This window comes from Delphinus delphis, chromosome 1 (assembly GCF_949987515.2).
Source record: "Delphinus delphis chromosome 1, mDelDel1.2, whole genome shotgun sequence".
In the NCBI taxonomy this organism is placed as follows: domain Eukaryota; kingdom Metazoa; phylum Chordata; class Mammalia; order Artiodactyla; family Delphinidae; genus Delphinus; species Delphinus delphis.
Window position 1 is genome coordinate 6,635,351 of NC_082683.1, and position 16,359 is coordinate 6,651,709.

A 16,359-nucleotide genomic window follows, 5' to 3' on the forward strand; every position below is an offset into this window, starting at 1 on the left:
CTGGCTCTGCTTCTTGGGTTAAACCCTGATACAGATGAGCAATAACAACAGTGTCCACTGGGGGGCCTCACCAGGTATGATAACACCATTCAGAGCAACCATAGTACTTCATGTCTCACTGGTGCTCAGTCGTTTCTCTGCAACGGTGCTTTCTGCAGTGCTAGTGCTTCACACCCGTGGTACCCAACTCAGTGGGCATTAGCCACGTGGAGCCTCTGAGCACTTGAAATCAGGTTAGTGAAAATGAGGAAAGAAATTAAATTAAAAAATTTTTTCTTTCAATTTTTTAGGCCATGCTGTGCAGCATGCAGGATTTTAGTTCCCCGACCAGGGATCGAACCTGTGCCCCCTGCATTTGGGGTGTGGAGTCTTAACCACGGGACCATCAGGGAAGTCCCAAAATTAAATTTTAATGTATCTAAATAGGGTTCTCCAAGACCTTCTGGATGCCCTCCTACCGCCCCAGAGCTACCTCTAACCATTCTTTTACCAGTTTCCCCTAAGGATGGAGAACCTGCCCCCCAGCCTGCCCAGGACGCTCAGCTTCCCTCTGGTTTGGACTCATGGTGTGACCTGGAAGCTGCTGTCCTTGAGGTAACCTGTGAGAACTCTTTTCTCCCAAATTAACATGTCTGATCCTGAAGTCAGGCCTCCGGTCCGGGCGCTGCCTGAGCTGCTGCGGAAGGGCACAGGCTACCCCGTCTCCCACCTCTTCCCAAACCTGCCCTTCCCCAGGGCTTACGTACGTCCTGCACAAACTCCTCCCCCCTTCTGTCATGACACAAAGCCTCAGCTCTTGTAGAGGTGCTCCATGAATACTCAAGACGTGAGGACAGACAGACTGACGGACCACTTCATACAGAGCATCCCTATGGGTCACTGAGGCCTTTTATTTTGCACACAAAACCACCGGGGATCTTGCCTGTAGACACCTCGGAGATTACAATGCAGACACACATGGCTCCAGACACTTGGTGGAAGCAAGGTGAGAGAAACAATGATTTGGGCCAATTATATAATTAGAGAGCTAGGGTTTCCAGCAGGGTTCCAGGTGGTCAAGCTCGGCTTCTGCAGCGGGTCTAAGGAAGCAGTGAGAACGTCACAGGAAGGGGAGAGGGCAGTTAACTATCAGAGGCCCCTCAGAGCATCGGCGGGGGCCTTGAGCTGCCCAGGTGACATCAGGAGCAGGTCTAATTAGCCGACGAGTGACCGCAGGGCTCACCCGCTCACAGCTTACTTGGCGAGGGGGTTTCTGAAGTTCCTGCCGGCAAACTTGGCCTTGCTGCCCAGTTCCTCTTCAATTCTTAGGAAGCAGAAAGATAGAGAGACAGGGAGGGAAAGAGAGAAGTCACACATCAATGCAGTAAGTTTTCCCACCCAGAGAAGTGGTTAAAGACACACTTCCTGCCAGGAAGTTGGGGACCCAACCATCGCCCAGTCTGTCTAACTATTCCCCTAAATTTGAGCTTCTTGGAGATGCCAGGAATAGAAGAGCATTCGGCTCTCTCCGTCCACCCAATTCACCCAACAAGTTGTCCACTGGCCGCCCCTTCGCCTTCCTTCTCTTCCCCCCAATGTTTCTGAAGGACAAAGGAGAAGAAATGGTAGGATTGCTATTTCTTAGAATATTTAAGAAAATGTTTTTTCAATGAAAGGATAACCCAGTTTCTGCAACAAATGGCACAGGGAAATAAGGAGGGAGCACTCATTAGTGTGAACTCTGTTTGGATCCTGATATCAAAAAAAAAAGGGGGTATTGATAGTACCACTAATCGTGGGCATCATCATTGTAGAGTGGCTATGTTAAAAAACAAAAATAAGTCTTTATCTGGAAGAAATATATACAAGTGAAATCATAAGATGCCTGGAATTCGCTTTAAAATTCTCCAGGAAAAAAGGGTGTAAAGAGACAAAACATGGAGGAACACAGACAGCTGGTGTATCCAGGTAATGGGGGAGGGAGTACATTCTACTGTTCACTGATTTTTTTTTTTTTTTTTTTTGCGGTACGCAGGCCTCACTGTCGTGGCCTCCACCGTTGCGGAGCACAGGCTCCGGATGCGCAGGCTCAGCGGCCATGGCTCACGGGCCCAGCTGCTCCGCGGCATGTGGGATCTTCCTGGACCGGGGCACGAACCCGTGTCCCCTGCATTGGTAGGCGGATTCTCAACCACTGCGCCACCAGGGAAGCCCCACTGATTTTTTTATATGCCTGAAATTTTCCAGGATACAGTTTTAAAGATGGGGTATGGTGGGAGGGCTTATAAAATGGAAGTTCCTTTTCCCTTCAAGACTGGAATAAAATAACAAAAGGGCAGGTCTCCCTGTGTTTATAGGTGCTTCCCAAGGACACACTGAGACAAAAAGGGGAGGGACCAGAACGTCAGAAGGCGCTGAACACTGAAACCCTGCTGTGTGCTCGCTGGCGATTCTTCTTCCTCTCTGTGAGCTCTGGTATCTTTGTCCACAAAACAAGGGTGTAAAATGAGAGCATCACTAAGGCTTCCCTGTAGCTCCCCAACTTCTGATTCAGTTGTCTAAAGGGGAGCCAGTTCCCTCTACCACCAGAAGATGGCAGCATCGTGTGGAACAGGCCCCGCTCTGGGCCAATGCTGCCAGGCACCCGACCGCCCCAACCTAACCTATCAGGGGCCAGGGCCCCTGCCCCAACCCTTGTACCAGCCCCACAGGGCCAGGGGCTCCTCCTGGAGACCAAGCAAGCCCACACACGCAGCGAAGGTAGCCTCTTTACCTGAGGATCTGATTGTACTTGGCCAAGCGCTCGGATCGGCATGGTGCACCAGTCTTGATCTGGAAGGAGAAAAGAAAGGCCACGGTTGCTTACAGTGGACACTGAATCTTCATGGGCATTTTGGGTAAGGGGAGGGTGCCACGGCAGAGAGCCAGCAATTTCTTAAAGAGGATCCCTGGCCCTAGGAAGGAGGGGATAAAAGGGGCACCCAGGACCCCATTCTCCCCCCTGCCCCCCAAGTCTGTGCTCAGGAAGTTGAGGTCAGAGAGAGAAGCAGGGAGCACCCTTCACTCCAGGGAGCTCTTTACCTGCCCAGTGCACAGTCCCACCACCAGGTCGGCGATGAAGGTGTCTTCAGTCTCCCCGGAGCGATGTGACACCATGACGCCCCACCCATTGGACTGGGCCAGCTTGCACCTAGAAGCCAGGGACAAGCAGACAGCATGGCTCCACTGCCTGGGCACTGTGGCCCCTGCTGGCCTCCTGAGGCCATGACTCATCACTCCTGGTGGGGGGCCAGGGGCAGCCCTGAGCTCCCAACTGCTGGGGAAGAGGGTAACCCTCGCCCGACTCTGAAGGGCCCGAGGACCTTTCTCTGCCCTCTAGTCACGTTTGAACAACTGGGTTCAGCCTCCTCGAGGGAGAGAGACGTGTGTCTCCTGACTAACGTTCTCCGTGTGACAGTAAATCAGGAGTGTAGGGTCACCAAGTGGTCAGGATTAGAACACAACCGCCCAACACCCTGATCCCCTTGGGGCCAAAGCTTACTCTAAAGGTCCCCAGGAGTCCCAGTCAGGAGGCCCCGCCCTCCATGCAAGGGCACTTACGCCTGCAGGGACTCAGTCACGGAGCCAATCTGGTTCACTTTGAGCAGGAGGCAGTTGCACGACTTCTCGCTCACAGCCTTGGAAATCCGCTTGGGGTTGGTCACGGTGAGGTCGTCCCCCACCACCTGGATTCCCGCGCTGGCAGTGAACTTCTGCCAAGCTTCCCAGTCATCCTGGTCGAAGGGGTCCTCGATGGACACCACTGAGCAGAGCAGGGCAAGGGCGTGTTCCCTCAGCGTGTCCTCCCAGGCTGCTGACCCGTAGCACCCCAGAGCCCCCTCCTGTCCTCCCTCCCGACTCACCTGGCCTCCCAACCCCCTCCCGGGACAGGGATTGCAGTCACGTGCAATCCTGCAACCCCACAGTTGTTAAGTGGGAAACTTGCGGCCCAGGACGGTGAGTTTAGCACCACTGAGAGTAAAAACAGAGCTGTGGACCCAGAGGGGTAAAGACCGGGCTTCGTGTCCTGGCTCCGCGTCCTGGCTCCGCTTCCACCAAGTTACTTAACGTTAAACGCAGGGACTTAGAGACGCTTCCTGGTCTGAACACCTGCGCCACCATTTGCTGTGTGTCCCTGGGCAAGTTCTAACCCACTCTGTGCCTCTGTGTCCCCTCTCCCATGCGCATCAGGTGACGCAGAGCCTAGGAGCACCCAGTGGTCCTGGCTCTCACGGCTCCTTTCCTCACTGTCAGTGGAGCCAGGACCACGTTTGCTCAGGAGGCTGTTGTGACAGTGACAGGAGGCGATCGCACTGCACCACAGCTGGCCGGCTGCCCGCTCTGCTGCACCAGGCACCCCAGTGAAGGCTCCACCCACTCGCACACCTGCAGCCGCTCCGGGAGCACTCACCTGGGTAGTCCCTGATGAAGGACTTGTACAGGTTGGCCAGCTCGTCGGGTGTGATGTACCTGCTGGGGTCATCGGGTGACTTGAAGTCCAGGTCATACTTGCCCGACCTGAAGAACTCAGAGGCGGCCACATCCATGCCAACGACGACCTTATCGGTGTAGCCCGCCTTCCCGATGGCGTTCTTCAGCAGCTCCAGGGCTGGAAAGAGATGGCGGTGAGAGTTTGGAAACCAGGAGGATGGAGATAAAATTCCCCTTTAACTCTGCCAAATGGGAACCGTAACGGAAGAGGAAGAGGTGCTCTGGCCCCAAGCACCAGTTTCAAAGATTCCAGTTACTCTTTTCTGCTTCGGGGCAAGAAACCATTGGTCAGGGCCACTAGTGCATGGCCAAGTTGGAAATGGACTCTAAGAGGCTTTTTCACTGACAAGTGCTCCCAAATTTAGCACCAAAGAACAGCTGTGCCGGCCAAGATACAGTGACCAGCTGAGATCAGCTGTCCCGCAGGACTGGCTTTAAATAGAGCCAATGCTGAGATCCAAGAGGGAGCCCGCACAGCGAGGCCCCCGCTCCAGCTCTGCTGTCCGGCCCAGGCTCAGGGTCGGCCTCGCTCGGCAGCGCTGCCGGTAGGGAAACTGACAGACACCGGCCCCTGTTCCAGTGTCCCCAAGACCCCCAAGATTCAAACTGCGTGAAGGGCCACTTTTTATAGGTTAAAATAGCCGAACGTCAGCAATTTCGTATGACTGACCCAATGAGCAGGATGGACATTTCCTTCACTAGCCATCCTTGAAGGCAATGAAATATGCTTGCAACCCTACTTGTTCTCCTAAAACAAAAAATTCATCCGTGAATTCTTTTCCTAGGACTTCTGTATTCTCTACTCAACTCTCACATTTCATCCTGTGCCTAAGGATTCAAAGTTAAATAAAGCCTGTGCAGCATTACGGCAGCTGAATGACCCGAAATGGTTACTGACGGCAGCAGTCCTCATCACAGCCAGCATCCTTGAACACGGAGCAGGTTGCGAACCCTTGCCATCGCTGGGGGAGCAGGGACGACAGCAAGAAAACGAACTGCCTCCCAACCCCACCGTCAGCCCAGTTTAAGCAAATCATCAGGACATTCAGAAGTCGAACTAGTAAGATAATTTCGCGTGATTTGTTTTTTTAAAAAATGAAGCGCTAGCTCCCATGTCTGCAGGGTTTTGCATTTTGCTACTTAATGAACGAATGGTGGAAAGAGCAGCGCCCCTGAGGGCAGGCGTGGAAGGCTCGCAGACGCTGGGGGCGGTGCTCAGAAACCCAGGGGCTTCCTCCGGAGCCTCTACCTTCTTTGTTCTCCAGGATGTTGGGAGCAAACCCGCCTTCGTCTCCCACGTTGGTGGCGTCTTTCCCGTATTTCTCCTTGATCACATTCTTCAGGTTGTGGTATACCTCCGCTCCAATGCGCATGGCCTCCCGGAAGTTTTCGGCCCCGACGGGGAGGATCATGAACTCCTGCATGGCCAGCTTGTTGCCAGCGTGAGAGCCCCCATTGATGACGTTGAAAGCCTGTGGGGAGAAACACAAGTACAGCTCCAGGCCCGGGGGGTCCCGCCCCTCAGCAGCCCCACGACGCCCAGGTGCATGGCTCCCATGTGGGGCCCGTGCGGCTCTGAAGCCACCAGGTCTCTCTGCACTGCGGTCACTACCACCGCAAGTGCACACAACCCGACAAGGCAGGTACAATTTTCATCTCCCATCGACAACTAAGGAGATGGGTGCAGGGCGGCTGAGTCACCTGCTCAGGGTCACTCTTAGCTGGCGGCGGCGGCAGAGTTATTTGCAGCCGAGACCCCCAGAGCCTGCTCCTACCCGTGTGGAGAGTCACACGTGGATGAGGTCAAGAGGCGGGAGGTCTCAGGACCCCATGAGAAAGCGAACACTTGCCACTCACCGGAACTGGCAGGATGACCTCAGCATTGCCAGCCAAGTCGGCAATGTGGCGGTACAGGGGCACCCCCTTCTCAGCGGCGCCAGCCTTGCACACAGCCAGGGACACGCCCAGGATGGCGTTCGCACCAAACTTGGCTAGAACAGAACAGGTTACGTTAAGGGATTTCTTACTCACCAGCCTTCCTCCTGCTGGCCGCCCCCGCCTGCACCACTGTGTGTACCCTGGATTGTATTCGGAACCTTTTCCTTTCTATCTCCTTTGCATATTCACACCAGAAATGCAATAGCCTTCCACATAGGCTGCTTTTTCCCCCAAAGAGAAAGCCCTTTCTTTGGTCCATGGGACTCTGGAAAATTCCACAAACTGCTCGATTATATAAAGCACGAGCCTCTTCTGAGTAACCCTGCATGCCTGCTGCTGTCAGCTGGCTATGCTCCTGATATTCAAAAACGTGATTTATTAGAGTTAGGGGAGGACCACAGACAGTTACGTAATTCATCGTTAGGGACGACACGACCTCTCCCCAAAGGACTTCAAGGGTCTTCAGGAGAAGCCGCAACCTCCCTGGCAAAGACCCCACCTCAGGCCACTCACATTTATTTTCCGTGCCATCCATCTCTATCATCAGCTTGTCGATCTTCTGCTGCTCCACGACGCTCAGTTTCTACAGGGAGAGCGAGGATAAGCTGCTTGGGAGGGAGTGGGGTCTCTACCTGCATGCCCTGTGCCCTCCTGTCCCAGAGCCATCAACCCTGGGAACCGTGCGAAGCCCAGATCAGTTCTGTGTTATCCATGCGTCTGGCAGGCAAAAAAAGGGGGGAATGCCAAGAGAAAATGGGGAAGCAGAACAATGCCCTTCGCTTGCTTTAAGAGCATCAGGCACTTCTCCAAGCACGAGGGATCCGACAATGCATGGTCCTCATGTCGTGAAGGGGAGTCTACCGAGGGAGTCCGAGGTCACGTTACACACGAGGCAGAATTGTCTGGTTCATGCTAAAGAAGGAATTACTCCAAAGCAGTGTGACTTTTGGGGCAGCAAATAACAGAATTCATTGTTCTTTACCGTCAAAGTCAGTTTCTGCCGTCACTCGGCTGCCCTCAGTGACAGCAAACTCCATCATCTGATGGGAGATACGAGTTTTGTATGCAGTCCACCATCATTTAGCATGATGTCTGACGACTGATGAAAATGACTATTTTTGGCGAGAGTATAAATAAAACTAGTGTCTTAAAAACTGGCTCAAAGTAATGTAATACAAGTCGGCATTACTTTAAATACTCCGTAAGTGAATGATACCAGCATATTATTTATAATGTTTCTTATATAAAAGCTAAAATATGAAAGAAAACCAGAATCTGTAAGTCCATCATGCCACGTTAACAATTTGGCATCTTTGGCTATCGTGACAAGGCATCTTTGGGTAAAGTTAGAAGCCACCCCAGCAGATGGCTTGAGGCCAACCCTCACCAAGAGTTAGACTGAAGTTTGTCTCCCCCAGGTAAAGAAAAATGTCCCGGAAAGCCCTGCTCACTGTCAGGCCAGGTGAGGGCGCTGAGGCACAAAGAACATTGGCGTGTGGAGGGCCCCAGGAGGCCGGGACGAAGGTGTGCGCGGCAGGGCAGTGCTGAAAACCTCCACCTGGGGACGATTACAGCCAGCCATGTGGGCCAGGCCACAGCAGGCAAGCTGGGGAGAGGATCGGCAGAGGAGCCGCTTGCCACCTGCGTGCAGGGTGGAGCCGGGAGAGGGGCCCTACCAAGGAGGACACACAGGCCGAGGCTGGGTTTGGACCCGAGAAAGGGCCACAGCTACGGAGAGCGGGGCTGGAGGGAGGATCAACGAGACCAAGCTGCACAGTAGGTTGGGCTGTGGGATCCCCAGACCCACTTCACCTACAGCAGCTCCGCTTTTATCTGTTTGACACATTGAGGCTCCAGGTAGGAATTTATATAACGGAAGTTCTGCTGTTTAAAAACACAGTAAATAATTCCACAGTTCACGAAAAATGAGTCAGTCGCCACGGATACTGCATTTAACGTCCCTGAGAGCCGCTCTTAAAATCTGGATCTTAACCCCCCGAAGGTCAAGATGGTTGTGGGGAAACATCAAGGCTCTAAGAGCCTCCCGTCCCTCAGATCCAATTCCATGCGCTGTTAGCCATGGACACATGGACAGGCCGAGGGTGGGTTAGGAAAGGCGAAGTTATTCGCATGCACGACAGGGAATCCAATCGGCTTCTTTAGCTCTCAGAATAAGCTCTCCATGAACAGAAAAGCCTCCTGGGCTGGCCTGGGAGGCGCTCTGATAGCATTAACATACATTAGTTATCAGGAGGCAGGTCCTACCTTGCTAACCAGGGCAGGCGCAATAGTTTTATTGATGTGCTCAACAGCCTTTGAGACACCTAGAAGGAATAATCACATCAAATTACCGACATTAATGAAAGACAGGCTTGAGCAGCATTGCTGGAGAGAACCACTCACCACGTTAACCCAGATATTCAGAGCCCACCAAATACCTTCAATGGGACCTCCTTCAAATCCCCAGCGCCCTCTCCCCCGGAATCGGAGGGCTTTCTGGCCCAGTCTGAGTGCTCTTACCTAGGACCCCCAAGGGTTAGAGCCACACACAGAGCAACCATCCAGAATGTCTGAAGGGAGGTTAGTTGGCAAGACCATGCACTGGGCAGGCCGGCTGCAGAGACTAAAGGACGCCCAATGTATGTATTACCTGTGTGCACAGGGCTGGTGCCAGGAACTCGTTAATATACTTAACGGGTCTGGAGACACCTGACCAGTAGAGATGGGCAGAGAAGGAAAAAAGAAAGACTGAGAAGAGAACAGGCTGGGAAGGAGGCTGAGTGAGAGAAAGAGAGGAAACAGAAAGACAGGGGAAACAGGAAGACAGGGACCATGCATTTGTCCTCATCACAGTCAGGGCACAGCGCTGTCCTGCTGCTGTAGGCACGTACCACCTGGGCTGCAAGGCCCCTGGGGAGAGCTCTCTGCACAAGCTGCCTCCCTACAGCGGGCCGCTGGGACCCTGGCCCAGTGCCCCCAGCCCCACCTCGCCCTCGCCCGCGCCCCCTCCTCTGCAGTGTTTTTGGACACTTTCCTAATCGCCCTCCCTGGAGAGTTGGCAGCACACGTGCCCTCCACCTGTCTACACGTGTGGCCCTTCGGAGGGCCACAAACCATGAACTGTCGTGACGTTTTTGCTTCCTCTCCAGAACCAATTCCCGTCCCCGTTGAGAATGCACGGTCTAGCCCTATCTGCTTTTCTGGAGTTTGGCCACACAGGTTCTATCTACAGAAAGGTGAGCACTGCCAACACAGTTTCCAGCCCGTCTGCATACAGCCCAGCGCAGGCTGGCTCTGCCAAAGAGACAGAAAGACAACGACAGCCCATCAACGGTGAGCCATCAGCCAGGCCTTTGGGAGCTCTTCTCCTCCGCGACTAGACCCTTGAAGAGGCCTGATGGCCCGGAAGGCCCTCTGAGTCCTCCCGGAGGATGCGAGGCTGCCCCTTAGTACTAGATAACTTGTCCTCTTCTTCTCCCACATCCCCTGACCCAACCAGGAGTTCTTCACAGACTGGAGACAAACCGCAGCAGAAGTAAGTGTTACGGCACCTGCCCTGAGCTACGGGGTCAGGGGTGCTGGGACCCATCAGCCCGCTCTCCCCTCTCCTCCACGTGCGGCGCCCATACTCGCTGCCCACACTCTGGGCCGAGTCAGAGGTCTGCTACCCTCAAACGCAAGCCACGGGGAGCGGGAGGGAGGCTGTGGCTGCCGGGAGGCCGGCCTGGGTTCGGCCCTTACCTTTGCCCATGTAGCGCGTCTTGTCATTGTCCCGGAGCTCCAGGGCCTCGTAGATACCAGTTGAGGCGCCACTGGGCACAGCAGCTCTGAAGAGACCTGGATGTTGAGAGAGGGAGGGCAAGAAATAGTTAATGACTAAGAAATAGCTCCCGCCCTTGACCAAGTCCCTCCCTGCTCACTGAGGGAGCTGCCCTTAGGAAACAGTTACTTCCTCCCAACGATGGGAGGACTCAGACGGGCTGCTTCTCCTGCCTGTCATGTTTTTATGATTCCGCACTGCAGACACTAGAGCATAGCTGATGAATTTCTCTAAAGAAAAAGGTCTAGAGCAGATTTTAACGTGCACACATATCACCTGCGGGTTAAAGTGCAGATTCCAAAACAAATGGGAGGTCTGAGCCCACACCTCTCAAAGCTCCCCATGGGTGCCCCGGAGCTGGGCCGTGGACCACCCCCAGCAGCGTGGCCTAAAAGAAATACAATGCAGGCCACCTACGGGATTTAAGCTTGTCTAGCAGCTAGTAATCCACGAAAACACTGGGCTATTTTAGACAGTCCAGCTCTAGAGCACCGTGACCAAGCTTCCCTTAGACAAGTGAGATCAGGTTGCCAGCTTTCAAGCCTTGAAAGCGCTGGCTCAAGAGGAATCTACAGCTCATCTGCCTCAGCTTAAGGAGCAATAAATGCTATATGGGGCTTCTCTGCATAACAGGAAACCAGAAAACAGGACAGACTGGAAGAGGAAAGGAATAAGCACAATAACACTAGAACCCAGTCAAGCATGCACTGCGCAGTCCTGCAGATACAGAAACCAGCTGCCTGGCTAAGCCGAGACTGTGGAGCAGAAAAGCGGCAAATCTTCTTGGAGAAGGACAGACAGTGCCAAGAAAGGTACCGCAGAAATCCGGTTACACGGGGCAGGAGGGTTAGGGGAGCAGGAAGTGTAGGCAGCCTCTTGAATCTCCTTGAAACCGTTAGGGATTTCCCCATCTGAGGTATGCCGAGAACTAGGGGGTGTGGGAGATGTGAAGGCAACGAACTAAGAGGAAAAACCCAACCAAGTATCGCAGTCATACTTGGTTGCATGCCTGTGCCACCGCACTGACTGTGTGACCAGCAGGACACACGTTCTTCTCGACACAGGCCCTGGCTTTCTCTGTATCCATCAGGCGCTGGGCCAGGTGAAGAAATGAGGAAAGCAAGAGTGACCCTAAGGACAACTGTGGACTTTGGGTGATGATGTGTCAACACACGTTCGACTGTAACAAAGGTACCGCTCTGGTGGGGATGGTGATAGTGGAGACAGGGGGTAGATAGGAATGCTCTGTACCTTCCACTCAATTCTGCTGTGAACCTAAAACTGGTCTAAAAAATAAATTCTAAGAACGAAAGAAGTGATGAAAGGTTCTTAACAAATTTATGACTTCCTGGTTTTTTTTCTTTTCTTAAAAGGATTAAGACACATAAGAGAAAGTTCCATTCATTTCAATGTCAGAAGACATTAATTTTAGTCATTTTAAAGAGTTTCAAAGAAAACTCCCCCTCCCAACAATCTTCTAGTGTCCTGGGTCTTTTTTCGTCGTTCAAAGTCCATTAATTTCCAAGTGGAAAGTTCCACTCTCTGACTAAGTGTGCCAGTTTCATAAGCTGAAAGGAAATTCTCGCCATCTTCTGAGAACACACGGCATTTGCCACAAGGCACATGCCCAGAAGGAATCGTGTTCTGAGGGCACCCCGACAGTAAGCAAAGGCAGACTCCTGCCCTGTGAATCTCGACTCGAGGGGCCTTCATTTTCTGGGCAAGGGGGAAGGGAGGACAGGAAGGGAAGGGTTCCACAGCCAGGCCTGTGATTCAGACCATGACTCAGCTCTGACTGGCAGGTCTGTGCTCAGCACCTCTGGGTGATTCTGCCTGAAGCTCCTTTTCCAACTTCAACCATTTAGAAAGCAGCTGAGACATTGCTGGAGGTAATGCAGGGCTAGGGAAGCACTAGATTTTCTTAAAGTAAAAAAGAAAAATGGGGGAGCTTTTAAGGGTTCCCATTCTATTCTTTTCTCACGTGGGCAAATTCTTCCTACAGGGACTTACAGCCAGGTAAAAATATGAGCCTCTGGAATGTTCCAACACCCCAAAGTAAAAACTGTCCCGGATCCTCTAAGAGTGATTTCTGGAAACGCAGATAAGAACACTATATATACCCTTGTAGTCCCCTAATCTCTTTCCTTTACAAGGAAGAAAGACCCATCCTATCTTGCTGTATCTACGTATTTGGTCACAGCAAGCTGTGAAGCAAACTAGTGATAGGCCCTTTTAGGGACAAGGTTATCACATTACTTCCCCACCTCACTGACCTAGCAGCCAACCTGTGTTCTGCTCTACGTACCAAGAAGCACCAAGACAAGGGCCTCTTGCCTTAAAACCCTCCCAACCTTCCCCCAGTGGGGAACCACAGCCTACCAGCATGTGCAGACCAGAAAGAAAGGCTTTTACCGTAACAGATGTTTTCTCGCCTAAGGCCCTGTCATTTGAAGTTTTAAAAAATGGAGCGTGGTGCTAGGGTCTATAGAAACAAAGGTGGCCCATACCTTTTGAGGTGTAGAGATCAACCTCAACGGTGGGATTCCCACGAGAGTCGAAGATCTCTCTGGCGTGGATCTTGAGGACAGACATGGTGAATTTCTGTGGGGAAGCACAGTCCATATTTTCCATAAACCATAATGCAGTCTCAACTCATTATGCAAGGGGTCACTTCTGAGGATCCCTAGACTAGAAAGACTCTGCATAAACCAGAAACTGCATGTAGGAAGGCTGACTGGAGTGGGAGAAAATGCCTGCTGGAGAGCACTGGGAATTGTTCCTAAAAAGTAGGTAGGGGCAGCTCTGCAAGGCCCTAGTAGTTCAGGTCTTGTCCTACTGGCAAAGAAAGTCCGGCAGTGCGCGTGCTGGCGGGCAAGGTTCACACGTTGATGGCGTGCAGAGTGCCTGAAGAGGAGAGAGTCTGAAACCGGCTGTCATTAGTTACCAACGAGGGTAGGTGCGGGGCCATGGGAAAGGGACCAAATCAGGACCAAGGGGACGTGAGGGCCACAAGCAAACCCATCTAAGATTAAAAAAAAAAAAAAAGGGGGCGGGGGTTACCAGGAGAAAAATCTGGTTTGTAGTGGAACAGTGAATTAAAAGTTGGGAACACAGTTCATCAAGTAAAACCTGAGGTAGCAGGAGAATGCTCAATTGGTCGATGTTGGATAATCAGTTAGAAATTCTGAGTTTGGAGGCCAGGAATGAGCTCCTTGGTCTATGTGCTGTGATCTTTGCCAATTTCAGAGTATTTGGGTCTTCAGCAAGACAGGGCAAACAAATAACATTATCTAGTCAGTGTTGCTTTCAATGGGCATTTCACCCCATTTAAAAAACTTAATTATGAAATGTCGTGATCTGTAACTAGAGAAAGGATTCTATCTTTGAGCACCAGGATACGCCAAGGGAAGCGCTTTCCTTTGAAAACACCTTTAGAAAAAAGGGGAGGGGGGTGGTTTGCAGCTACAGAGAACAAATATCAAGAGCTCAAAGAAAGCCCCTTTCTTGCTTTTTTCCCCCAGAGGCTCTCCAAGGAACAACAGAATTGAACAACTTGTAGGACTGAAGTGGAGGGGAGGAACCAAATCAGCGTTTGGAAGCCATTATCTAGCTGGGCTCCTCTCCATTATCTTCTCTGGAATGTTCTGAAGCAGCAGATGGCATCTTTTTAAGTTTCAAAATTAGATACTGAAGTCACTCCTGTGGCTTTGTTTTTTCTTTGTAACAATGGAATTTTACTCATTAGCCAATAAAAAGGTATCTAGTTTTTATCTCAGAAAGGCAAATTTGCTTAAAATCTTTTAGTTTTAAAATTTTAGTTAACTTTGAGTTTTGGTAAATCATATACCCGTGTGTAACAATGACCACCCCAAAAAAGTCCCCAGAGGCCATTTCCAGTCATTGCTCCCCCCTGCATCCCCCATGCCGTCACTGATTTACTTCACAGATTTTAGATGCACTTTTAAGCACATCTTCATTACACTTCCTCATCCTACAGTTGTAAGATTTCATTTCTGGTTTTATTTTAGTGATATAAAACAAGACAGTCGACTGACTTCACGATGTGAAAATAAAATTCAACTTATCTTGAAATTAGATAGAAAAACTTTTCTCCGAAGTCATTAAAATGCAGGGAGCACAGGCAGGGCGGAAGATGGGTCTGACTAGGAGCCTGCACAGCCTTTTATCTGCCTGAACTGAAGCCCGGACCAGGGGCAGCACGAGCACACCGGGCAGCTGGGGCCTAGGTGTGCCCCGGAAGCAGGTCAACCGGCTGCCCACACCGCCCAGGAGGAAGAGACCACACTGCAGAGGAAGCAGCGAACAGGAAATTTTCTTAAAGTGCATCCTTTTTATGTCAGATCAGGGGCCGATTGTTGGTGGCCAGCCCAGGGAACAGGGAGCGCCTCGTGCCCGACTTGGGCGAGGTCGCCTGCAGTCCCCTCCAGATCAAGTGCCTTCTGAAGGCAGATCAGTCCCTGCTCATTCCGGAGCAGCAAAGGGATGGACACTCAGGCGCCAGGCCGAGGGCCACCAGCGGGAGGCACGGGCGCGGGGGTGGGGTGGGCTGCCGCTTCCCGGGCATCTCTCCTTTTCCGGCCCCCTTTCTCCATTTTCGGAAGGACCTGGCTTTAATGAGCACGCGGGTTAGGCCTGGAGCGCTCGCCAAACCTTCCACCCTCACCGCCTGCTGTCCTGGTGACCGCGTGTTCTACCTCTAACCTCCCGGGACAGTGACGCGGCCCCGTACTCGTAATCACAGGCTGAGCTGCACCTTCCCCTCAGGAGAAACCGGGCGCCGCGCCCCCGCCTCGGGCCGCAACTCTGACCCGGGGAGGCCGCTCGCGCGCGCCGACCCGCCCCTTCCCCGCCGAACCCCCGGGCACGCCGTCTGACGCGCAGGAGCGCCCGCGGACCCGGGGCACCCACGCGCCGCCTGCCCGGGCGCTTGCTCGGCAGCCCTTCCTTGAGTTCTCACCCGGCCGCCTGAGGTCGCCGCACGAGAGAGAAGCAGAGGGTGCTGCGGACACCGAGGGCAAGCGTTAAGGCGCAAGGTCCAGACGTTCCAAGTACCGCGAGCTCCTCTCCGCTCCGCCGGCGTGGACTTCCTGCCCAGCTCGAGGGGACCCCGCCCACTTCCCGCCCCTCAAGCCCACCCCCTCCGCGCTGCCTCGCCATTGGCCCGGCGCGCCGTCACTCGGGCCCTCGCCTCCGAGGGAGGGGTGGGACTGCGGGCGCCGGGAACTGGAAGAGGGGGCGACGTCCCGGGGAGTTGGGGTGGGGTCGGGCTGGGCGTCCCAACTACCCCGCGGCTATGTGGGGATGCGGGCGAGCCCCCGTCCGCCTTCGCTCCCGCCCGCCGCTCTGGGATCCGCGGCTGAGCGGAGTCTGTGGCGCCGGGGCCCGGGGGGAGGGGCGGGGCGCCGCGGCCGGCATGAGGGCTCGGGGCTCCGTCACGTACTCCGAGTCCCGCACGCACGCCGCGTCGCCCCGGCGCCGCACGTCCGGCCCACGACCTTGGTGACGACCTTCGCGGCCCGCCCTTCCCGGCCGCCTCACCCGTCGCCCCGCAGCGCGGTGCCGGAGACCCCGGCGGCCTGGACAGTTGGCGGCCGCGCGCCCGGACCCGGCTCCCGGGCCGCGGGGTCGCGAGGCCGGCCACGTGTGCCCACCCGCGCCTGCGCCCTGCGCGCCCGACAGCCCGCCAAGGTGACCCGGTCTCTTTGTCCTTGCGTCGGTCACACAGGAGTTGTTAGGCCAAGAGCCGAAAGGATGTTCGCTTTCCCTTAATTGCAGCTAATACTTTTTGAGCGCTTCCTACGTGGCAGGCACTCCACGTGAGTGCCCGGGGTTAGTTCCTTCTTCGGCTCTTGTTTATGTTGGATCTTGAAAGTAAGCTTCTATACCTCCCTTTCCCATACACGTGAACCATACTTGTACTGATTTGGGAATGGAATTTCACACAGACTCGAGGAATTTCTCAAAGTTCAAAACAGGTAATATTCCAGAGTAGTCTGACAAATGAAAAACAGGCATGAGTGGGTGCAGTTATTTTCCCCTTCTGATGAAGAAAGACTGATACCATTTCAAAT

General features: G+C 53.4%; 1 protein-coding gene across 2 annotated transcripts; it reads right to left on the reverse strand.

The window, feature by feature from the left end:
- Positions 1-868: 868 nt before the first annotated feature.
- Positions 869-15,394, reverse strand: ENO1 (enolase 1). Of its 2 annotated transcripts, XM_060013639.1 has the most exons (12): positions 15,246-15,394; positions 12,775-12,868; positions 10,189-10,284; positions 8,713-8,771; positions 6,961-7,030; positions 6,367-6,500; positions 5,759-5,981; positions 4,430-4,627; positions 3,580-3,781; positions 3,061-3,169; positions 2,753-2,811; positions 869-1,303 (listed from the first exon to the last, which is right to left on the reverse strand). In XM_060013639.1, the coding sequence occupies exons 2-12, from the start codon at positions 12,857-12,859 to the stop codon at positions 1,234-1,236; spliced, it is 1,305 nt and encodes a 434-aa protein (XP_059869622.1). In that variant the 5' UTR covers positions 12,860-12,868; positions 15,246-15,394; the 3' UTR covers positions 869-1,233. The 2 variants fall into 2 exon arrangements, with proteins under 2 accessions (XP_059869622.1, XP_059869617.1); XM_060013634.1 differs by lacking the exons at positions 10,189-10,284; positions 12,775-12,868; positions 15,246-15,394 and adding an exon at positions 7,430-7,487 and having other exon boundaries at positions 8,713-8,741.
- Positions 15,395-16,359: the final 965 nt, after the last annotated feature.

Excerpts from the sequence above, each read along its gene's own strand:
- ENO1 (XM_060013639.1), bottom strand. The coding sequence starts at position 12,859 with ATGTCTGTCCTCAAGATCCACGCCAGAGAGATCTTCGACTCTCGTGGG. Across the intron at positions 7,031-8,712 it reads CGCCTGCCCTGGTTAGCAAG|AAACTGAGCGTCGTGGAGCA; the intron begins GTAGGACCTGCC and ends CTCTCCCTGTAG. Across the intron at positions 3,170-3,579 it reads GTGACTGAGTCCCTGCAGGC|GTGCAAGCTGGCCCAGTCCA; the intron begins GTAAGTGCCCTT and ends CCTGGCTTCTAG.